Source organism: Enhydra lutris, unplaced genomic scaffold, assembly GCF_002288905.1.
Source record: "Enhydra lutris kenyoni isolate GAN:26980312 unplaced genomic scaffold, ASM228890v2 scaffoldscaffold69, whole genome shotgun sequence".
Lineage (NCBI taxonomy): Eukaryota > Metazoa > Chordata > Mammalia > Carnivora > Mustelidae > Enhydra > Enhydra lutris.
This window is the reverse complement of record NW_019154153.1, coordinates 361,500-385,371: the sequence shown is the minus strand read 5'-3', so window position 1 is coordinate 385,371 and position 23,872 is coordinate 361,500. Positions and strand designations below refer to the sequence as shown.

The window sequence follows — 23,872 nt, the reverse complement described above, 5'->3', positions numbered from 1 at the left end:
ATCAGTAAGACTGCCTCTCATGAAGTTCCTTCAGCACTCTACAGGAATGAGTACAGTAATCATCAATGTCTTTGGTGACCAGTTCAATTAATCTTAAAGAGTTTTCAAATGACAGGCATGCCAGTCTGCCTCTGTCTGTCTGTCAGGCTTTGTCATCTATTTGTATAATTCCCCACCTTCTGCTCCATTAAGGTCTTTCATTATAAAAACAATACATGCCACAAAAGGCGAAGGCTTGAACACTGTGGTAAATTAGATTTAGATCCTGCGCAACAAGCTCTCATCAGAGATACGCTGATGCTAGAGAGCGACATCCTTCAGAAGCAAAGTGTGAGAATCTAGGCGGCATGGGATCCAGGCTGTCACTGATCTGTGACAAGAGACAGGACTCCGACAGATCTGTGATTTCCCCTTCTCTAAAGTAAAGACAAGAAAAACTTTATCCTCTTTGTGTCCCTTTTATTTTAAGATCCCACCCTGAAGTAAGAAACAAGTGGCTATGAAGCCAGGGAAGTGATTTAGGTAAACACATGCCATTCTCATTACCATCACTGCTGAGTAATTCTATGCTATGGCCTGGTGACTTTAGGGAAATATTTATAAGAAGGAGTCTCAGAGAAAAAATAAACAAAGAGTAGAGGGAGATGGATGGGAAGGGTTAGGAGAGGCAGAAAAAATGTATATATAAGAACGCAGTAAAGAGGCCCTAAGATCAGCTCACGTGGAAAACAGTGTCCGTAGGCCCAGTTTCTAAGTATGGCCTCAAGTGCAAATGGGCTTACCGTCCTCGATGTCATAGGCATAGGCAGAGAGGCGCAGGGTGGTGGCACAGTACTCGCATTTGAAGCAGCTCCGATGGAAGAACTTGCCCTCAGCACTCAGCCTTTCCATCACGTAGACCCGCTTCCGGCAGAAATAGCACGTGTCACTGCCTCCCAAGTTCTGTGGGAACTCCTTCTTTATCGAGCCCTGTAATGGGGGGCGGTGGGAGGCATGTCAGGGCAACACTTCTCAGGCTCACCTCCAGGAGGTGCATGACTTCTCCATATGTGAAACCAACCCTCACTGTGCAACTGTGCTTTGAAACAGACTAAGCTGGCTCCCTCTGCTACAGGCTCTCCCACAACACAGCAGAACTATGGCAGTGACTGTCCCACGTGCCTTCTACGCAGCAAGCTGCAGAAGGCAGACTCTGAATTGATGTTAACCAACAGTCCAGAGGGAACCCCAGTTGGTTTTCCAGAACCGCACAACAATCAAACCAAATTGTTTTGACAGAACTCTGTTTTGAAGGTAGCATAAAAATACCTCTTCAGTGTTCACATGGTTCTACAGCAATCTGGGTCCCCTGGACCTAGAGCAATCACTTTTAGAGATACTAAGTACGTTTTTCCACACGACATTCTAAACAACCACTCAGTCATAGAAATTTAGTTACAAAATTCCGACAACCTTAAAAAAAAAATTACCACATGGCAGATAATGGCTAGATATGTTACTAAGCTACTTAGAATTAACCAGGTTTATTTGCCACAGCTGTGCTATATCTAGACAGTGCCCTTAATACATCTCTTACCAGTTCCTTCTTGTCTAGAAGGGTTTTGGGCTGTTCTTTCCTTTGAAGCTGATTGGCTATCTGCTCAGCCAATGAGCTCACTCCGCCCGTGTACATCTTTATATACTTCTATTGGTTGGAGATTATAAAATGACCAGAATGAAGGGAAATGAGAAGGAAAAAAATAAATAAATTAAGAAGACAGGGAAAAAAATCTTTGAAAGGTATAAAATGAATATAAGGTGCAGCAGCAAACCATGCCAACACAGTGCCCACAAGCAGGGAAACTTGGTGATAAGAAAAACGGGTGTCCTTGTCCACACAGATGTATCAGCATTGGTAAGAATAATGGCTGCAGGAATAATTAAATTCAATAAGGGAGAATATAGTCTTTCATTTCTTTTTGGAATATATAGTTCAGGGAGGTGGGAAGACAGGAAGGAAACAAATATAGAATGGAATAAGAAGGGCCCATATCCTAGTGACTCAAATTACATATAAAGAATGCAAGAGGAACAACTCCTACCAAGACGGCAGATGTCCAGATGAACAGCATGTTTCAAGCTGGGTCTGGGGAGGGCTTGGGAAGGTATTTCCTCATTTAGAAAGAAACCAAGCTCACTCTTGCAAGGCTGACTCTCCACTTGGGTAAAAGATGCCAACAGCCTAGTATTATTAGTGATGATCACCTTCCTTCTATTACTGTTTCGCTTATAACCTGTCACATACATCAAATATTCCTGAAATTCATCTGTAGAATCCTTCTTGGCCCATTCTCCCTGTTGTTCTCCCATATGTGTTCTATCCGGGCACTACAGCTAAAACCTTCTAGACTGGGCTGGGCTTCTTAAACTCGGCTTCAGGAAGCTAACACACGCAGCCATGCAGACAAGTGGCTCGGTATAGTTTTGGGAAATCAGAATGCATTTTAGTCCAAGAGGGATTATTTTTTCATAGGTTGAAAAAAAGAGAAAAGAAAAAATCCAACCAATTCAGTCCTCTTTGTAGCAATGTGGAAGAAGTAACAAGAACCTACCACATTTCGATTGTAAGCCTTCCTGCTAGGCAGCCTCGCTTTGAGCCTGTCCCAAGGGAATGAGGTCAAAGCCTTGCCGGCCATCCTTTACAGACTCCACAGTCACCCTTCCACGTGGAGATGGTCAGGACACCCCGTGTGTGCGATACTCCCTCTCGTAAATTATGTGCAATAGGACAGCTGCCGGCCGGGTTTGAGGAGTCCTCTCATTCTGACTGAGAAACACACCAGGTCCGTTGTCTTGGGGATGTCCACAACCCCATTAGGAAGTGGTGTGAATAGACAATACACACCAACCCGTATGTACGAGAACTGCTAGCCTGAGCAACGGCACGGCCTGGGCTGGGCAGGGACAAATAAGAGAAGCGCTCTGGGGGAAAACTAACTCCGTGTGAACTCTACGAGAGTAACAAGCCCAAATGAGCAAACAATTCTCCAAGGTTCTGCTGGAACTGAGGAGTCAATTCTATTTTTCAATTTAAAATAAGGAGGTTTCCAAGGACTGGTGCCACTTGCTCATTAACTCCACAGCTTATACCGATTAGTAGTCGAGAAAAACAAGTGGCTCTAAAATCTAAACCTTCTTTTGCTGAGAGCTATCAGGGAAGCTCGTGCCTGGAACGGACTGGCACCAGGCAGAGCAGAGCAGATCGTCTAACAGCTGACACTGAGGGTGCGGGAAATTGCACTTCATTCTGCAGAAAGTAAGTGAGAGCACAGACCAGATGTCACACACGAGGCTGGAACGCCAAGCAAGCCCAGGGTCCTCACTGTTCAGCCAGGACCCTTTCCTCCCACCAGGAACCGGCATATTCAGCAAATACAGCCCAGGGCTGCCCACGTACAAAGGCACTGGTCACTTTCAGTTCTCAGCGATGTGGTAATATTGATAAGCAGATAAAAGAGGTGGAGACTCGTCTATTTTTTCTGGCACGAAAAGCAGATGGTTTCCTTCTCCCCTCTCTTAAGAAATAGATTAACTGTAGCAATTATTGGACTTACACTTTTGCCACCACACATGCATATGCTTCCGCACACGTACTGCATAGACTGCTTGAGAACAGGAAATAAACAGAAAGGGCAAAAAGACCCGCCAATTGCTCTCTAAACTACTCTATAGCTGGATCAGTTCCATTGTAGGAAATAGCAGGGCTCATTCTTCAAATGATTACAATTCAAGAGGCACCCACAATACTGCATAATCACCACTCCATGGAAGAGATTTAATTACACTATGGCTCATATTTTGTCATACATATTAATATGAGGACACCTGGAATTTAAAAAGCTAATGGCTAAAAAATATTTATTTTTATTTGATATAGCTGAAATATTATAAAAGAGGGTTTATTTGACAGAAGTTGATGCAATGAAAGCTAGCAGCCTCTGTAACTTTGGTGTATGCCTACAGACCTCACATGCAAAACAGACAGACAGACGGAAACACACACACACACACGTGGATTCCCACAGAAGACAGGCTAAAGTTAATAGCACTGCAACCTCATTGGGCTACACAACATTTGTGTAGGTGAACTGAGGAGAGGCTGAAGAGGAAAGAGCATTGCCAAGTTCCAGGCTGTGCTACCTGTCGGAGGGAGTCAGAGGAGGGAGAGGCAGGGCGGTTGGAGGAGCGGAGACTAACAGAAAGCTCCCACTGGTCAACAAAAAATCGACGAGAAGGTTCAGGCTCTGGCTACAAAATACAAGATGGAGAAAAAAAAAATCAAAGGAAATATTAAATAAAAAGTTACATACTGACCTGAGTGTATGGAATTTGGGAGTTTTAGACCTTTCTCTAAATAGTAAATGAAGTAAAGAAATATTCTTAGTTCCCAAAAGCATTAATGGCTCATTCAAGCCTTCCATTCTGCTTTTAGCTCACCCTTGCCTCGTGCTTACAGTGAAGCTCGCTCTGGAACACGGTCACTGTAGTTGTGAGCTTCCTCTGAAAGCCTTGTCTTCTCCTGTTTGGTGGTTTTTACTCAATCCACCCCAAGTGGAAAACACTACCAGCCAGGAGGTGGCAGAGGGCAAAGGTGGTGTCCTGCTCACACACACACTCTTTATGCTCTGCAGGACCCCTCACTGGCGTGAGCTGGGACCTCTCCTGGGCAGAAGGAGATTCTACCATCTTATAAACAGTGACCAGAGATAGCAAATCTCGAGTGAAGCTGACTCCTTCTCCATAAAGGCCAGAAAGGTGGCTTTGCCTCTTCCTATTGCCAGTGCTCAGAGAAACTCTGCCTGCCAAGGAGCCAGCCAAATCCCAGCAGTGATCAGGAGAAAAGATCCCAAGTTTCCTGCAGACTGCATGCAGCATGTATAACAAAGCCACGATCCTCCATGGCCCATGCAGCCAAGAGCCATCCAGTCGCCAGAAGAGGAAGAAGAGGGCTAAAAGCTCTGGCAAGTGATAACTGCTTAGTTTCCTACCAGTTCAGGGTGAAGTACATGCAGGGTAGAGGAAAGAGGTACTATCATGGTAAGAGAAGCCAGCCCTCTGCCCTCTAGCTCCAAGCAGATCCACGGCACCCCCAATTCAGTGCTCCCCACTAACTTCATAGCTTGAACGGGTAGCAACATAGCATGTAACCACCCCTGCTCCAGACACTCAGCCAGCTCACTGGCCCTCCGCTCAACATGCAGGGCAGGCTCAGAAACACAGACCCAAGGCAGGGGTTGGGAGGGTTGGCGATCTCTGTAGAAAAGCACCACCCACCACAGAGAAACAAGACAGAAGGCTGCTCCCCCAGAGAAGGCAAAGCAGTGAAACTGGTGAGAAGACTGGGGCGGGAGGGTGAGGGAGCAGGTGAGTGCACAGGCAAGATTTTGGAACAGTGGAGAGAAAATCCTGGAAGAGAACGTAAATGTAACCCTTAAAGGTATCTAGACAGGAACCCTGCAGTGAAGAATCCGGAAATCAGCTCATTGGGAAAATGCTACCTTTCCTTATTGTAGCCCCAGACGTCTGATAGCTTCTCCCTGCCCATCTCTCCTTTTCCTTGACACACTTCCCTCTGTTCTTCTTCACTTAGGCTCTGTTTCATGAAAAATCATCAGGACCTCATTTAAGTATGAATTCCCTGAAATGTAGGGCTTGCCGGTCTCCAGGAAATGCCTACTTTTCTTTTTGAGAGGAATACAGCCTAGGAAGAAGAAAGAAAGAGGCCGGGCGCACACAGTGCTTGTGGAAGGAAGCAGCCCCAGCAGAAGAGAAGGAGGCAGAGCAAGGCTGTGTGTGAGGAGGTGAAAGGGATGTCCTCTTTCCACCTCCACCCCGGACTCTTCTCCCTCACCCAGCACCAATCCCTGTGTGGTCCTGACAACACACAGCCTACCTGCTTCTCGCGTGGTGACAGGGCCTAAGGAGACAGCACTAGCTTCCTTAGCTGTGACTCTATTTCTCACAGAGCAAAAGCAGAAAGAGAGGTAAAAATAAAAGAAAAAGGCCCATGCGAAATTAAAAGATGATTCTTCACTCTTGCTGCAGAGCTATACCGACTCAGGAACTGGGTTTAAGGGTAACAATAACAACCCCAAAGGCTTCATAAAATAAGCAGGCTTTTTAAAAGGGGCATCTCTGCTATATGTCAAATGATACAATGTCCAGGTGTCATCAGTAATTGCCCCTTCAGTTTTTCAGAAAAGAGAGTAGCTGAAGCTTTTCACTACGTACCCCCATCTCGTCATCGCCTTCCTTCCTCTCCACCCTCTTCATACTTACAAAATCCCCACACCAGTAAGAGCTTTGGCTCTCTCAGTATTTCTACCTCTAGACCCCTGAATGTCAAAAGATAGAAGCAAATGCCACCTGCTTATTGATCTGAATACTGGGCGGATGAATGCTCTCCTGTGAATGCTATTTACACAGGTCAACGCAGTTAGCAACAAGAATTCTTGCTCTTGGATGGGTGACAAGAGTGTGCAGAAAGCAAGGGGAGCAGAGACCATCCCCACCTTCCCTCTGCCCGCCCCCCACCACAGCGTGCCCCATCTGTTTGGCCCTCAGCATCCCATGCCATGGTTCATGCTCTTTTACCCTCTCCTGATGGGGACTCTGCTTGCCACGGCTGTCAGCATCAAGATCCCTGTATGTCTGTTGGCAACAAAGTAGAAACTTAAGCTCCATCCACATGTTCTATGTGGACCTACTAAGTGACAGTGCCAGAAATTCAGAATTCATTTCAACATATATTCCCTGCCCCTGACATATCCCCACCCCAGGTAACCACAATCCCATCTATATCAAATCCCATGACCCTAGGACAACTCCTTGTCCAGCACCCTGTCCATCTGGCCTCCAGTGAGGTCAGCCACAGATATAAAGAACTATGGTTAGTACCAAAGTGGAACAAACGTATTTCTTTCACACAGTGGCACAAGATCAGAGGCATTAAATGGAAGGCTTAATAGGAGAGGCTGGTTAGGAGGGTGAAGTTTTCCACAACAAGACATTAGAAAGGAAAGGTGGGGAGATGGAAACTGGCTGCAACAAATGGCCATTCCAACAGTCCAGAGGAAACTCCAGGGTGGGGAGTGGTCCCTGAATAGGAATACGGGACCAGAGCATTATTTGTTAAAGGGAGACATGGACAATGACTGGAAGCATTTTCAGTCAACAGACAGGAATATGTATGTGACAGGGATGGAAATCCGGAAGACAGGCATATGGCTGCTACCACTGACCTGAGGAAACCACTATCAGCAATCACACAGGGAAAGGAAAGGCTACTCTTACCACTCTTTGGATTACTTCTGAGGATTCAGCTTATGGCCATGTGCTGGTGGAAAAACTAATCCAAAGCTGGTAATGGGGCCCATGAGCACATTGTCTCCACAGGCAGGATGAGGCCAGAGCTTGGGCTCAAGTCACATCCCAGATTCAACTCCTGGCTCCATTACTTACTGTGCGACCTTGTACCAAGTGCTTTGGCCTCCCTATCCTATGCCTCAGTCTCCTCATCTGTAAAATGGAGGTGATAATAGTACCTGCCTTGTAGGGTTACTGTAAGGAATTGGATGAGATAACACAGGAAGAGCTGGGAATACCACCTGGATCTAAGTGTTAGTTCTTATGTAGAGATAAGGCATAGCATAATCGCTAAACCTACAGTGGCTCAGTTCTTAGACCCAGGAACACAGTGTGGGTCTTTTCAGATACATTACTAGGGGTCACCTTTTAAATAAGCCACCTTAGTTGAGAAAATGTCTTTCCATAGCTCCTGCCTTTAAAATTAGTATTTTATTTTATATGGATATCCTACAGAGGTCAATATATATTCTATAAATGTACTTTATATAAGTATCCTTGTTGTCCCCTTTAATCGTGTCTGTGGTTAACTGCTCTGAAAGCATTTTTTAAGTGAACTTCCTGGAGTGTGAGTAGGGTAGACAGGAAGGGCAGGTGTTTGTTAGCACAAGTTGGATAAGAAGAAGCAGGGCTCTCAAAATTGGAAAGAACAAAACTCATAAAGTGAGGCCCTATAAAAGCCTTCCAAAAGCCCATCTAAATATACCTCCTTGGGTAGCAAGACAAAAGTGGCTGCTTTAAATGAGGTTACATAAAAATGTGCTGCTCTTCAGGGCTCTTGGACTTTGCATCTGCGACAAATATAGTTTTAGTCTGTGCTTGCATAGTTGTTTTCCTATGATGTGGGACTAGATTCAACCAGCCAGGGTTTGAATGTATTATGTGCCATCCTGGGGTCTGATCTGGAATTGCTCATTTGAGTAATAAGGTTGCTTCTGCTACAAATGCTCTTTTTGTTTTTTAATTGTTAGTTCTGAAAAGAGGGAATCCTGATTTGGTCTCCACCCTAGCCACCTACACAGGCAGGCAGGCAGGCAGGCAGGCAGGCAGGAAGACAGACGAGGACCACGGAGCATGCAGAGAGGATCACCTGCTGGCTGCCACGCACCCGACAGGGAGGTGGAGTAGGGGGAGGAGAGAGCGTGATCACTTTTTTGGGGCAGGTCCGAGAACGCTCCTTTTCCCGTCGCTTTTACACCAACAGACACAAATAGAGAGAACATTGATGAAACAGGGGCCACGTTTAGGCTGGTTCTGGAAGGATTAAGAGCATTTACCAAAGACATCCCTCCCGTGCCTCTCTGTCCTCCATGACAATCGCTGTGTGGTCAGGAAAGATGGCTGGTCACAGTCAGCAACTGGCCTCCAGGCCATACTTGCGCTGTCTGATAAGTGCAGACCACATGGGTCATCTCTGCAGCTGGTCTTGGGACAGAACTTGCATGTAACACTTTCTAAACGCCAGGGATCAAGGATATATCCTTTGTTGGTTTTATGAGGGAAGTTGAGGATAGAAGAAATGAGCTTGGATGTAGGTAGAGAGAAAGGGCACAAAGGCCGACCATCATGAGGGGAGTGTGGAGACCGGCCCCCAAGGGCTCAGTCACCTGTACACCCACCAGCAGCAAAGCAGCATGCTCCCTGAGTGCCAACCGAGACAACACCCTGCCATGGCTTCCCTCTCCTCAGCCTCTGGAGTGTACTTAAAAGGTTCTGGAAAACCACCAGGGAGATAGAATAAAGTACAGGAAACAGAATATAAGAAAATAAGTACATCTGTCACTAACCGAATACCATATATATCCATGGATTATTTCCCCATTCTCCCCCTCTCCATTGTATTCCCTTCCTGTACATCTGTGACTTACAGAACTTTTCGGTGCTTAAGAAACAGTTACTTATTTCCAGACCAGAGGAATCCTCCATTTCCTCATGCCCACAATGACCGTGTGGGGCAGCACACAGGGGCAGCCCAGGAGGGAGAAGAAGGTGTGGAGCTTGTAGGGCCCGGGGAAACAGCCCCCCACCCCCGGTTTGTTCCCACCTCTCACGACAATTTACTTCCAAACCAAGACTGGTTAATATGCAGAGTTTGCCTGCTGGACCCATTTCTGAGATCAAATGGCAGAGGGGTGGGGAGGGAAGAGCCAAAGTGTTTATTTACATAGGAAGGTAAAAAAGAGAAGCCACTGGCAAGCCAACTATTATTCATTTTCCCTCTTCCATCCATGACCGAAGTTAAAACTGATCCTCATGCCACCTCAGCCACCAGTGATTGCTTTGCCACACCCTCCTGCCTCAAGTCAAACCTCTTCAAGAGAAACAGAAAGTGAGTCACTGTAAGGTCTGGCTGGTAAGCCCCTCATTCCTAAAGGGAGCTAATGAAGGCCATCATCAGGATGAGTCAGGAGCAGAGGGCCACTGGAGCACACAACCGGAGTTCCTCTGTTCCCATGTTTCTGGAGCACCAGCATGTTCCTGTTCTCTTAGGAGATAAACTGACAGGGCCAAGACTCATAATGCCATCCCTGATTTAGTATTGAGGAAAAATTACATGTAACTGTGAGTTACAGTTCTTTCACAACGAAGTAAATTTACAATTTCCAACTCTATCCAGCAACGATATAATAGGATTTTCACGGCTCATCGTTTTTCACTTACCAAGATCTACCCAGATACTCCTTCCAACTGTAATCTCTGGTGCCCACTCCACAGAAGCCAGGTTTGACTTCAAGGGCTCTATTCTGCTGCCTGTAGAGCCTAGCAATATTTTACTTCATAAATTACCCAGATGACAACCTAGCTTTTATGTCTCCATGTAGCACCGTGCACAAGGTCAGAGGCCATCAGATACTTCATAAACAGGGGAAACACAAGCAGGCCCACCAACACCAAGCTACTGATGCCCCTTCAGTACAGCTCCATCAGGTGATGAGCTGACATGCCACTCTTCACCTGGACAGAGGCTTGGCTGAGCCAGGCTCCTCGGTCACACTTACTACCCTCGAGACTTCCCAGCAAGCCAAACCAAAGCTGCTCTGGGCATGTGACATTTAAAGTCATCTGTTCATCCACTACACGTGTTAAAATTAACTTCTCTTCCCCTTTGCTCTTCCTATGTCAGGTGACCTTGATGAATACTGTCAGAATCTAGAGTTTGGGGGTATCTAGAGTTCACTTCCTCCTTCAGCAGATCCTCAACTAAAAATTACCTTTCAAATCATACATTCCACCTACACTTCAAGGCAAAGGGTAAGAAAATAAAACGGATTTTCCAATGAGTTTTGTTTGTTTTCCAGAAGACGTCCTCCAAATACAGAGGAAGAAGCAGCTTGGCTTCTGTTGTGAGTGTGAACTTCTCTCTCCAGCTTTCATCTCAGCCTCCTGGAGCTTGCCTTTAATGTGGCATATTATTTAAAAGAGGTTAGAAAGGAACTTTTGTCCTGAATGTAATTCAAATAAAATCCACTTGCCACTCCCCAGCACCTCCCAGCAACAGCTGGCACTCTATAGCACAAGAAGAAATCAAGGGTCAGCTCACCTGACCTCTCAGAATCTTAGTCCTAGATGATACCAAACCACAAGACAGAGAATCCAGGCTACACTTACTAGAGCAGGACCTTGCTCAACTGTGACTTGGGAGAAAATACAGTAGAGGCCCCAATGCTACCGAAGGGTTTCCTATTATCAATCAGCTGACATCCCTCCACTCACTTCTTCTGTCCTATCCAATACTGCTTAGACGCAGCCTTCTAGGAGATCTTGTAAAAACTTTACTTTGAAAATTTTCAAGGTGTATGTTAAATGGAGACAAAACGCCAAGAAAATGCCCATGATCATCTCTGTTGAGGGTCTGAAACAAATAAAAATCATAGTTCAAGATATTTCTTGGCTAACATTTCCCTATTTAACATGAAAGGCTCCACTGCCCCAATTCTCAGCCTTGCTGAGTTCAGGATTCTCCCTCCATTAGTTACAAGGACATATGTAAGTAAAAAGTCAACTTGGGTCAAAGGTTACAGTGGTAAAGCAGAGAAGCTAAGGTACCTGGAACAACTTCCCACAGAGCTTCAGCTAGTTTCAACACCAAATTACCACCCACTCTTTTAACTAATTTCTCAAATCCCAAGGAGTTAAACAAATCATGCAATACAATCAGCACTGTCTGTTAAACTGTTCCCCAAAGCTGCTACTCAAATGAGTACAAAAGCTTCCTGTCCTTGGGAGCCAGGATTCTAAAGTGTAGGCCTCAGCCCTGGCTGGCTGAGGGATGAGCAGGTTGGGAAGGCCCAGGGAAGCAGCACCCATTTTTGGCCCCTGGACAGCTCCTTTACCTGTTTCCACTGGGGGGTGGGAGCAGGGCGACCCTGCTCAGGTAGGCAGCAGGACGGCTGGCTGACCCAACGCTCTTGTGTCGGCTGTGACACACAGGCCAAGTATGGGTGGGGGACAGGACATGGAGACAAAACAAAATAAAATACATTAAGGTAGGAGAAGACACAAAAAAGATAACGGTGGACAGACACACATATATGAGCGGGGAGTGGGAACAGACACAGAATTAATTCTTAGAAAGTTACATTTACAAAGGAAACAAAATACCCAACCCCACAAACCAAAAGCAAATACAAAAGGAAAAAAACGAAATCAGAAGCTGTAATTTTCACTCTCCTCTTCCCTAGTTCAAAGCTCTGAACCTAAACTACTAATTCTGGTTTGGAAAACTAAACTTTCTACTCAAAATGAGGAACACAACCTGCTCTTAGGGGCAAACTTCCTCCCAAGGAGAGCTTTCCAAACCTCCTGAGATGGGGCAGATCCCACAGTTGCCAGAGCTGCCAGGCAACCTCAGACGTCTACCAATGAACAGTATTATTCCTCTCTATGAGCCACAATACATATGACTGGAGTGTAAAAATTAATAACCAAAGGCTAAATGTGAGAAGAAGTTAATTCTGGCCAGACTCCAAGCAAAGTCAGTACCCCCCTCACCCCTGGTCCTTAGAACAATGGCTGATATGTATGGAAAAAGCTGAAGAAAGAGAGTAAAAGAATAAAAAGAATGGGCTCCCTTTCCTTTGGATGTTCTCTCAGGTCACTGGGAGCTCTGTAAGAAACTTCCTGCACTTACTCCAAATCCTAGCACCTCCTCTTATAAGAAGTCTTAGTGACTTTCAAATAAGCAAGAGGGGAGGGAAGACCTAACAAAGACATCTCAAGTCAAATGCTTCTGTCTAGCACTCTCAAGTTAGTACCCATGATGACTCTTTAAAATGTTCATAATTCCTGACCTAGTTCAAGGATAGCCTACGAAAACCATCCACAATACACAAAAGAAGATTTCTCACAAGAACATTTTTTATCTTTATACTTCATCATGAAAGATGAACAACATCAAAAACATCCAACACCAGAGGAAGAGTTAAGAAAAGCACGGACATACATGGATCGGAAGATGCTTGTAGAGTTTGGAACAACATGGGAATATGCCCAATGTTACGCGAACAAAGCAGAACAGAAAGTGTATCTTCCAAATGACCTCAACTATAAAAACAAAAATGCACTGAAAACAGACGAGAAAGAAATACAAAAAAATGTTAACAGAATTAGAGGTGTTTTGATTACCTTTATTATTCTCTCCAGCATTTTCCTCAGTAAGCATCTATCTCTTTAATAATTCAACTTGTGCACATATGTGAGCATATAAATATGTATAGATATTTATAAAACTTCAAATCCCTCTTCTGAATTTTTGCCACAGACACCTCAGACATGAATGGTGAGGAGAAAGCAGTGCTGAAAGCATGGGAGGAGCTTATCAAAAGCTTTTCTCCACCACAGTCAGACAAGGAGAAAACCAGACACAGTCATGAGGGTGTGAGTGCTCGGCTGAGACACACCCTGTCCCACTTCATTTGACTGAGAAGATCCCTCCTTCTTATATGGCCAGACCAAGCATGGATGGGTGAGATACGAAGTGGGGCTTACCTGTCTCCTCATACCAGTGGACTGTGGGGGTGCATTCTCTTCAAATTTGGCCAACAATTGGGTCGCCATGTACTTCACTTTGTTCTGATTGCCAAGGGCCACATCCATCCTCCTGTCTGTCAGGGTGCTCACCAGTGTGGGCCTTCCTCCTCTGTAACCACGGGGCACATCCTCCTGACAAACACCAACACCCAAGAACCGGCCTTGGTTAGAGAAGTCCCCCACAGATGCCCTTCCCTCAAAGGAGTGCAGCCAGTGCCTGGCATGGCAGCTGCTATTTTTGCTTTAGGTTAAGCTTAACAGCTCTCTTCAAGGTTCTAAACTCCAGAGGCAGTCAGCAAGACTTTGGTGCATGGGGCAGTATAAAGAGGTACCTGGACTTGGGCTGGTGTTGTCCTATCTCAAGAAAGCCATTGCCCCCGGCAAAATGTAAAATTCTGAAGAGAGAGGAAAGCACTAGTGCACACACGTGTGTGTATGCTTCCTTAGATGCTCTCCAAAACACTGTACAAAGGCAAAAGCCTACTGAAAAAGCAGCTGCTCACAGAAATTCTCATAAAAATGAATATGAAAAGATCTAGCAATATCAATTTGGAAATTAATTTCAGCCCCAATGGGCAATTCAGTATGACCATTCTAGCAAATCCCAGCTAAATCTTACCTCTTCCGATTGACTGGTCTTTCTCCTCTTTCCAGCACCTTCCAAGTCCTTTTCCTTTTTATCCTATATCAAGAGAGGAGGGAGACTGCATTATCCTAGTCACCATACCTCACCTGTAGGTTTGTAGCAGGTCAAAAACCTCCTCTATTTACCTTGGGAGAACGCTTCCGAGAGATGGTCTGCCCAAGTTTGCTGAGGAAGGAGATGGGGGATTTGGTGCTGGCTATAAGAACTGCTTTCTCCTCGGCATTCAGGTCCAGGGCATCTGTGAACAGGAAGCAATGTTGAGCACAGCCCTGGAGGGGGCTTCAAAGTACTGACCAGAACTACACTCCTTGCAGGTGGCTCAGAGAACCCCAGAAAACTTTAAAGGTTCATCTGCTCTGACAAAAGCAAGAGGAACTCAGTGGAAAATTCAATAAAGAAATGCACACTATGGTCTGGATGTTGAGCTTTCTTTTCCATCCATGTTAACAGAACCAACTCTTCTTTCCAATCCATTGCAGTCACAAAACCCTCCACTTTTTGCTTTTCAAACGTTGGAATCTGCCTATGATTGTTAGTTACAACAGACTGCTAAAGCCTCACTGTCGTGACAAAAACTTCAAGGTAGAGGGAGAAAGGGAGGAAGGATACATAGCTCAGGGTCATTGGCTTTGATGATGCAGGCAACCATGTACACAGGCACACATAACAGGAAGGCTCTCCCTAAACAGGCTCTCCCTAAACAGATTTGAGAGTTGTGGATTCCTGTTGTAAGAACTGCATATCTGATCAGAAAAAGCTATGGACATCTGTAAGAGTACACACTGTGGAACCACAAACTCTATGGATTATAATGTTTTATTAGTAACAACAGTAATTTAAAAAGTAATCAAAATTAATAATATACTGCTGATATTAAATGACTGTTTGCCAAACACTCTCCTTAGCTCATCAGTTTTATGTTATATGTACATAAAATCCAGTTTATAGATGGCGAAACTGAGGCACAGGGAAATTTAGTGACTTGCCTAAGGTCAAACAGGTGCAAGTACTGGGAAGTAAATCCAGGTTGGGTACCATGGTCAACACTCTAAAGCAATATGTGTACTGACTTACTCTGAGGGACAATAAATGATAACAGGTATATTTTTTGGTAGCATTTTGGTAGACTGAGGCAGCAGGCTGAGGGCCAAAGACTTTGAAAAACACTAAAAGGTTGGAGAAGAGAGAGAAGCCAGAGAAGGAACAGTTACAGAAGAAAGAGAATGAAGCAAACAAGTACAGGACCACAGAGGCCAACGAGAAGAGAGAATTTCAAGAAAAAGAATACCATTCCATAGTGCTAAATAATGCAGAAAAGCCAAGTGAGTGAGAGATGCAAAATGAGAAAAGAATGCAGATTGGGTGATTCTTCACGACTGTAAAGAATAGTTTTTGGCAGAACAGTTAAAACAGAAGCCGAGGGGTGCCAGGGTGGCTCAGTGGGTTAAAGCCTCTGCCTTCAGCTCAGGTCATGATCCCAGGGTCCTGGGATTGAACCCTGCATCAGGCTCTCTGCTCAGCAGGGAGCCTGCTTCCCCCCCCCCTTACCTGCCTCTCTGCCTACTTGTGATCTGTCAAATAAATAAAATCTTAAAAAAAAAAAAGAAGAAGCCGGGTTGCAAAGTGTTGCGAAGTTTAGGCCTTAGGAGGCAGAGGTTCTACTTAGAACAAACCACTTTTTTTAAAAAGGCTGGCTCTGAGAGGAAGGGTATAAGGAAGTAGTAGAGTCAAGGAAAACATTTTGTAAAGGAATGATTTTTGCAAACTCATAGGCTTAGTGAGAAAGATTTGGGGAAAGAAATAATGGCTGAGAACATACTAGTTAAGAAGGAAAAAATAATGGAGCAAAGTCCCAGGGCCTTACCCAGATTGCCAACCAATAATAATACAGAGTAAGTGCAGGTTTGCTTCTGGTGGTACTAACGAAGGACGTGGTTAGAAGGGAAGAAAGAAAAGCCAGGAAAATACAGAAAAAATGGAGGCCTTCCATACCCGTGCCCGCCAGCCCTTACCACTGGAGGGGAGTGAGTCCTTGAACATCTCATAGAACTGAGTCAGGTACATCACCATAGAAAGCTTGTCAGGCTCCCCCACTGAGGCCATTTCTTTGCCTGTCATGATGGGAGAAATGCCCAGTTCCTTCTCAGCAATATCAAAGGCCAGCTGGTTATTCTTCTCCACATTTTGCTCATCCAAAGAATCAAAATCTCTAAGAAAAACAGAAGGAGAAAAACATGAGAAGGGTTGCTTATCCTCAGGCCAGAAAACACAGTATCAGTAGAGTCATCATCATTTCCTTCGTCTTTCAGCTAAAATCCAGGGTGCGGGGTTTACTGCAATTTGAGAGCCAACCTGATCTTCTCACCTTTTGGTCTCCTCCCTTACACCAATAAAATGCAAATCATCCTCAAGGAGAAGAAATGACTAAAGATCTACCCAGAAAGTAAAAAAGGAGGGAAAAGTTGAAGAACTACTCTCATTTTCCCAATAATGTAAACTTCTTACTAAAAGGTAAGCCCAAGAATAGGAACTATCTTTAATATGTATCCTCTTGTACCTCGTATGTGATCTGTACATATTACACTAATGCTCAATAATGATGAATATCCTATTTGGATCAGACTGCTTCTAAAGACTTAGGACTATTACTCGCTGTGTCATTTGGACCAGACGAGCTGTTGATGCACTAAATCAGCTCTGGTAAATCTTATTCAGCCTTCTACGTGAAGGGAAATACCAAAACCTTCCTCAAAAGATGTTTCTGAGGCTAAATTTCCCAAGTTTTCCCAAGTACTTAAATAAATTCCCGCTGTGTCTCAAACTTCTTGCCATTTGATGAAGTAAAGACCGAGACCATTCTTCTTTAAGGGGTGATTTCAGATCAACTGGCAGGCCTTATTTTGTGTTAACCTTCTACTGACTCTGTAGCAAGGTTTTCATTTTTCTAAATGCTTTTTCTTTATAGATTAAGTCTATTAAACCAGGAAGGCCTCCTCCTGAATGACGTCATTGTAGTCTAAACGGTGCCAAATCACCTACCCCCACTGCTTTGTGTTCTGTTACATGGAACTTCCCTAGACCTTCTGCAGGCAGCCTTCTCCCTCTACCACCCCCCATCTCACCTGCTAGCTTCCCTTCAGCTACTTTTGCCTCCATTTCCTTTTCTTTCCTGCCTTCCCTTTGGAAGAGAACAGATTCACCCAGTCTTCTGCCATTCATCACAATCCTTCTCAAACTACTCCTTTTTCTTCTCCTGTCCTTTCTTGATGGGGGGTGGGGGGGCCCTACATTCATTTACCAACCTCTGCATTACCTATGGGACAGGAGCACTGGAGATCACTTAGCTTTATCTAAATAAATCAGAAATTCTTATTCCAAAATCATATATGTAAGGCTATTTCTAGTAGCTCTGGCCTTATTAATTTATAACCTAATATAAACAGGAACTATGTTTTTTAGGTTTCCTTAAGCAATCATTAAAGCAAATGCACAAATTTGGGCCCTAATGAAAAGGACAGGCAGCCAAAATAATTCAACAGTCTTTTCTTCTGTTTCTGGATCTTCCTGTTTGGCTTCCATGGTAACGAATGCCTATGGGGGAAATCTGAAGGCACTGGTCTCTGTAGTTGACCTGGGGTCATCCTATTGTAGTGATTTTGCATTTAGGTGAGTAAAGAATGGCCAAAAGAGAGGGTGTCACTGATATAAGCGAGTAAGGTAGCCTGAATCTTATGGGCCTGGGCATAGTATATTTGCAAAAGGCACAATTCTTAACAGAGAAAATACCAATGAACCATGATAAACTGGGTAAGTATTCACTGCTTTTGAGTTTGTTGGTAGTGACATATTTGCCTTCAGCCAGCCAAATGTTCTAGTGAGGTTTTCCTTATGACCACCAGCATCTGGGAAATAGCTGGCCGAAATGAAGAGTTCAACCTGGGGCCAATAAACAGAGTTTTCCTTTGTGTGATGTTAATAGGCCCAGGTGGGTATTAAAACCAGTTTTTGACCTTCTGAGTGCTGTGATTTTTAAAACTTCAGCTGGATTCAGCTACACGATGCTTGACACAAGTTTTAAATATAACTAACTTGAAATTAATCACTGCTTCCTAGAAAAAAGTATCTTGCTATGTATCTCATTCTAGGAAGAAATGCAAAATTTGGCTACCTGATAGCAAAATACTCTGAGGTCCTGAGCAAATACAAAATGAAACACAAAGTTTGTCACAACTTACATCAGATCAGGGCGGTACCTATGGATGATCGCACATAAGGCCAGTCCACTTTTCCAAGACATAGTGAGATCTGTCACATTTACCCCTGCATAGCCATCTGTCTGCCTTTGGCACCAACCCAGCAGTTTGCTTGAACGAGCTACAGACTCTAAAACAAAAACAAAAACATCATCAGAAGTGTGGTCACCTGGTAGCATTGATGTAGGATCCTCCTTATAGTACACATATCGGTTTTAAAACTTACTAAAGGCAGGAACAAAACAGTTATCACTGTTTTTCAAAAATAAAAAGCTATGTAATTGGTATCACAATAGTGGAATTTTAGGTAGATAAGAAACTACCGAATTTACCCAGTATCTGATGTCAACACCAGTCCCTCTAACAGAATGGTAAGTCACAAGAGGAATGATCTGGATCTGCTGGTCCGGAAGCCCGGGGTCCCTGCAGCACTCTTGGATACTGACTTAGCTGGAAGGGCACCATCTACTGACCTGTTACCCCACCTACAGAAGGTCTAGAAGCGTGGCTTGGCAGCTAGCTGAAGAAGCTCCTTCCCTTCAAATTATACTGGGAGGAGTAGAGCAGTAAAGAGTCTGTTCTCTCTAGCAATACATTAAACCAATAATGCGCAAAGCCCACTCTTAAACATTCCAGGGTACAGAGTGATTTGGCAAATGAAGAAACTCTGTAGGATTACACTGGCAAGGTCAAAGACCCTGGACCAGAACAGTCCCCCAGGCCAGAACTGGCACTCCATATCATAAATGATCACAACTTGAAAAAGAGAACACATCAACACATACACTTGGATGTTTTCAGTTCACCGCTGTGTCTTCTTAAACACGGATGGCCTTTCTAAAAGTCCATTTTTCTTAACTGCATCAGAGGAGCTCTGATATGGAGCATTTAGAAGAATCTGTGAATTCCTATTTGTGTCCAAGAATGTCTGCTCTCTCTTACCTTTGGCAGCTGGAAATATCTAATCTTGTATGAAGTCATTTAGTGACTTGGGAACATAAGATAAAAACTGTATATCATAAAAACCCTGTTTCATTTAAGTTTTTCAGTGAAAATTTATTCTAAAACTATACAGAGAAATACTCCTGCTGTTATCATCATAAATCAGAAATTTACTTCAGAAATTAACTTTGTTCAGATGTCTCCCAAATCTGTTTTTCCACCAACCCAACATGTACTGGGCAACTTCAACATTCCAGGCTCTAAAATGATAGTGACAAAGGTTTACTGCCTGCTTTCAAGTAGATGACACCCGAGTGGACACAGACGAAAATGCTTCCAACTGCCTGTTGGTTGTGAAATCCACCCTGATATTGCAATAACATGTCAAACTCAAAACAGACTCAAACCTTCTATCCTCCTGCTTCCTTGTCCAAACTGATGGTGGCACCATCTGCAACCATCTCTTGACCCATGCAACCAAACTGCCAATGCCTATTGATTCTGGCTCTAGAATATACTCTCACTTGCATGATGAATAACGACAATGACAAAATGGCTGCCATTTGTGACCATGGTGGAAGTAGCTATTTCTTATGCCCATTTAACAGAAAAGGAAACCAAAGTTCAGAGGTGCAAAATAACCTGTTCTGGCCCTCAAATTTCACAAATGGCAAAGCTTGGATTGGGACACAGTTGCACCTGGCTCCAAAGTCAGAGTTCTTCTAACTACGCTCCACTCCCTTGTCCGTCCTCGACATGAGCATCAGATTCAGGCCTTCACCACCGTTAGCTTGACTGCTACAATGTACTTCTAACTAGTGGCCCTGCCTCTCGCATTTCCCTTCTCCATCCCATCTTCCATGTAGCTGACTAGGTACATTCATTCTGCTCTCATTTAAAAAAAAATCTACAGGGGCCCTTCAGTGAACACAAAATATGGAATGGCTTTTATCCCTCATAACTGTATCCTGGCAATGTCGTAGTACTCAGCTAAAATGCCATTTTTTCCTAAAGTCTCCCCCAAGAAACCTTAGTTGGTGTGGATGTGTGCTCACTTCCTCTCTCTCAACAGCATTTATACCTGATTTCTCTGGGTTCTGCCCTGATATTCTTGACATTTCTGGCTAGGCAATTCTTTGTTGTGGGGAGCTGACCTGTGCACTATAGGAGGTTTAGCACCCTCCCCCAGTCATGACAATCTAAAATGTCTGCAAATGCTGCCAAATGTTCCCCGGGGGCCAAAATCACCCCAGTTGAGAACCATGGCCTCATACAGTACTGTGTGCACTACCAGCTCAGTAAGTACAGACTTCTCTGAATAGGGTACTCGCATTTAATAGGTCATTGCCAGAACTCACCGTTGCGAGTCAACTTTGGGGTAGTTCGGGAATTCACCAGGTTCTCCATTTCCAGATGAATATCTTTTGTTTCCCCAGTATCATATAAATGGCGCACCTGGCAGAAAGTTAAGAAGGAAAATCAAACAGTACTTAACAAGTTCCCACCTGAGAGCAAAATGAAAGACTAAGATAGCAGGTTGGGCAAAGTTCAGATAAAAGCTATGACAATGACCTTTAAATCCTTTCTGGAATGTGTTGGGGTTACATGTAAACAAATACAGACTAGTGTAAAAAAGTTGTGCTAAAAATTAGCTACTCAGCCAAGGAGGGCCCCTTGATAGTTACTATTGAACCATTAATACTGCCCATTGATAGCAGGTCTCACAGACCCCTTAAATAGAGGTATATAGAAGGCTTAGAGCCATAAACTTCAGATAGAAAGTGAATAAAAAATTATACAAGTACAGAGGCAAATATGTTGAACGGACCGCTTTCTAAAAACTGTTGGGTTCTTTGGGATTATAGCGCTTTGTCAAATGTCATTCTCAATGCAATTTTAAGGCTTTAGACATTGTGAGAAATGACTCAGCAGTGTAACAGAACTGACCAACAGTATCTTTAACTTGCACAGAAGATACTAATTTTCAAAAGTCAGTCTGTTCAAGTGAATAATCTCATTTGCCCTCACAATGGTCCCGTGAATAGCAGGACTATCACCTCCACTTTATTGATGAAGAAACTGGGGTTCAGAGAAGACGGGATGACACATCCACATCAAAGTGATGGGCGGCAATAATTTAAGAAGTTCCATTTCCTGAGTAGTGAGCAAGTACTCTCTCCCCTACAACATGCAGCTTGAATGAGAAAGTCCCGGAGAAAGTCCTGGATCCACCATTTTGGTCACATGGGATCTTCTGGCAAGTCATTCAACAACTCCCTCCCTTAGCTGCTCAATCTATTGAGGGAAAGTGATACCATTCCAGGGAGACATCTACTTGGATTATGAAAGAAGTGTATGTATACGGTATTAACAGACATATTTCAGTGTTTCAGAGGCCTGATCCATCCTGAATATGGGCTTAGATGTAGATAACTGACTAGAAGGCTCTTACCTGGCTCGGGCGGAGGAAGTTGACGTTAATGTTGGGGTATCTGGTGACAGGGTCAATGCTGTATTGGCTGAAGTTTTTACTCACATTCTCAGGGGTGGTCTGAGGCAGCAACCTATAAATGCTTTCTCTGCAAGAACATACAACAATTTACTCAGAGCAGTGACAAGCAGCATGCATATCTCCTTCTCCTTTGATAATATTCCTATTTTCTGTCAATATCCCAAATAATCTGAAGGATATGACAAGTCCTCATCATTGGCCATTTTTCTCCAAACCTACATCAGCCCTTGCTCCCATTCCTACTACTCCAGTGATTCCACAGGCACTGGACTGGTTGAGGACCAGTAGCAAAAGCTACTGGTGGTGGGTTGAGATAAAAAGCCTGATTCTAATTTAAAAGGCAAATAATTTACTCTTTTGTTTTTTCAAGTAGGCCAATATTTACAAAAACCACAGATGAAAAAAGAACTTGCCACTAAACTTGCTCAGAGTACCTTAGATAACAGACTTAAAATGCTATCAACCACCGACTACACCCAGGAAATCTTATTTCTCTAGTTTTTCTGGTCAAGGCATTTGTTCTTTATTAGCAAACAAATCCTAGGACTCTTACCTCATATGCAATAATCTCCTTCAACATATCTGACATTTGAAAGTTTGAGAAATGTTTGCAAGCAATTTGGGTTTTCTTTTGAATCCAAAGTCACTTTGTATTTCTTTTCTTATGTTAGTATGTCCCCTGCTACCATACTGATTTCATTAGTGCAAGTCTTTCTACTTTAAGGATGGGAAGATTTAATGTACTATGCTTACGTATTTGTTCATGTGACTGCCATAAAGGAATCAGATACTGTTCCTTAAAGGAATACAAAGATTCAGATACCATTTGTCAGTAATAAATTTAATTTGGAAAGAAATAAGAGCACTTAAATTAGATAGTTTTACATATCTATGACTTTATTAATCATTATCTTGCTTTTCTTCTCTTAAATATGAAAACATCTTTAATTAAGAAAGCAGGAGAGAGAGAGAGAGAGAGAGAGAGAGAAGGAAGAAAACCTGTACTCTGCGTGAGGAGCAAACCACTCATCACTCCCGTGAAAGGGACCCGTGGCTACTTCCCATTACCTCTCGGCCAGGACCTCCAAGGGGCTTGTTCCTAGAGACCAACTTCGTACCATCCAGGCTGAGTCCATAGCAGCTAGAAATCCTCGGGCTATTCCTGTCCCCATTGGCCAAAAAGGCTATGAAGGAACAGAAAACAAAGAATTAAAATAAATTACCTTTCAATAGAGGGAAACTAAACTAAGAGAGAAAGTCTGCTGTTGACGGTACTGTTTGGCAACTGTTCATAAACCGGCAGAACAAATCACAAAAGCTGTAGAGCTTCCATCCATAGTGAGCAACCTCCTTACTTCCTGGGGTATCTCTGCAGGGAGTCTACCTCTGCTGCACCATGCTGTAGGCACTCGCTCTGCAACCTGGGATACTCCCATTGTTCCTCATTATCACTGCTTCCTTACTACTGCCTCTACTATAAAGCGCTGCCACCCTTACCACTCACCTCCAGGAGGCTGTCCCCAACCAGGGCCACTAGTAACTGGTGTCCATTCTGCTCCCGCACCAAGGCAGCATTCTCAGAGGCGTACATACAAGTGAAGTCGAACATGGCCACATCAGGCTGCCCATAGTGATTGATGGCAAAATCCAGAGAAGGCAGCTGCTGCTGAGTGGAGAAGTCAGCCGCCTCCCTGGCATAGTTCAGCAGAGCCTCTTGGTCCACATTCTCCCGGGAAAGCAAGAGCTCTGTGTCAGCGTAGTCCTGTCTCCAGAGAGAGAAAAGGGTCGAAGGAAAAGCCCCGCTAGAGCCACACTATACATGTCAGATATAAGCTAGTTTCACAGCCTCTCCCTTCTTCCTAAAGTGATTTCATATTCCAAAACAAGTCTTCTACACAAATTAAAGAGAAAAAGAGAGGCTGTTTCTTTTGAAAAAATTTTTATTTGTTTTTTTAAAAAGATTATTTATTTGAGAGAGAGAAAGCAGAGAGACAGCACAGGAAGGGGCGTGTGCAGAGGGAGGAGGAGAAGCAGGCTCCCCACTGGGTAAGCTAGGACCTTGGGATCATGACCTGAGCTGAGCTG

The 23,872-nt window shown here is 44.0% G+C and overlaps 1 protein-coding gene across 2 annotated transcripts in view; it reads right to left on the bottom strand.

Moving 5' to 3' along the window:
* The window catches only part of LOC111159745 (microtubule associated monooxygenase, calponin and LIM domain containing 3), a 210,831-nt gene that overhangs the window by 76,865 nt on the left and 110,094 nt on the right, over window positions 1-23,872 (bottom strand). The window contains exons 7-20 of one of the 2 annotated variants that reach the window (XM_022522329.1): window positions 23,292-23,549; window positions 22,856-22,971; window positions 21,728-21,854; window positions 20,634-20,730; window positions 18,316-18,463; window positions 16,093-16,289; window positions 14,206-14,318; window positions 14,054-14,116; window positions 13,393-13,566; window positions 8,495-8,593; window positions 6,634-6,690; window positions 4,180-4,287; window positions 1,577-1,684; window positions 783-969 (exon numbers count right to left, since the gene is read on the bottom strand). In XM_022522329.1, the coding sequence (XP_022378037.1) occupies window positions 783-969; window positions 1,577-1,684; window positions 4,180-4,287; window positions 6,634-6,690; window positions 8,495-8,593; window positions 13,393-13,566; window positions 14,054-14,116; window positions 14,206-14,318; window positions 16,093-16,289; window positions 18,316-18,463; window positions 20,634-20,730; window positions 21,728-21,854; window positions 22,856-22,971; window positions 23,292-23,549 (1,852 nt within the window). The remainder of the gene's footprint in view (window positions 1-782; window positions 970-1,576; window positions 1,685-4,179; window positions 4,288-6,633; window positions 6,691-8,494; window positions 8,594-13,392; window positions 13,567-14,053; window positions 14,117-14,205; window positions 14,319-16,092; window positions 16,290-18,315; window positions 18,464-20,633; window positions 20,731-21,727; window positions 21,855-22,855; window positions 22,972-23,291; window positions 23,550-23,872) is intronic. The other variant, XM_022522328.1, reaches the window with a different exon arrangement.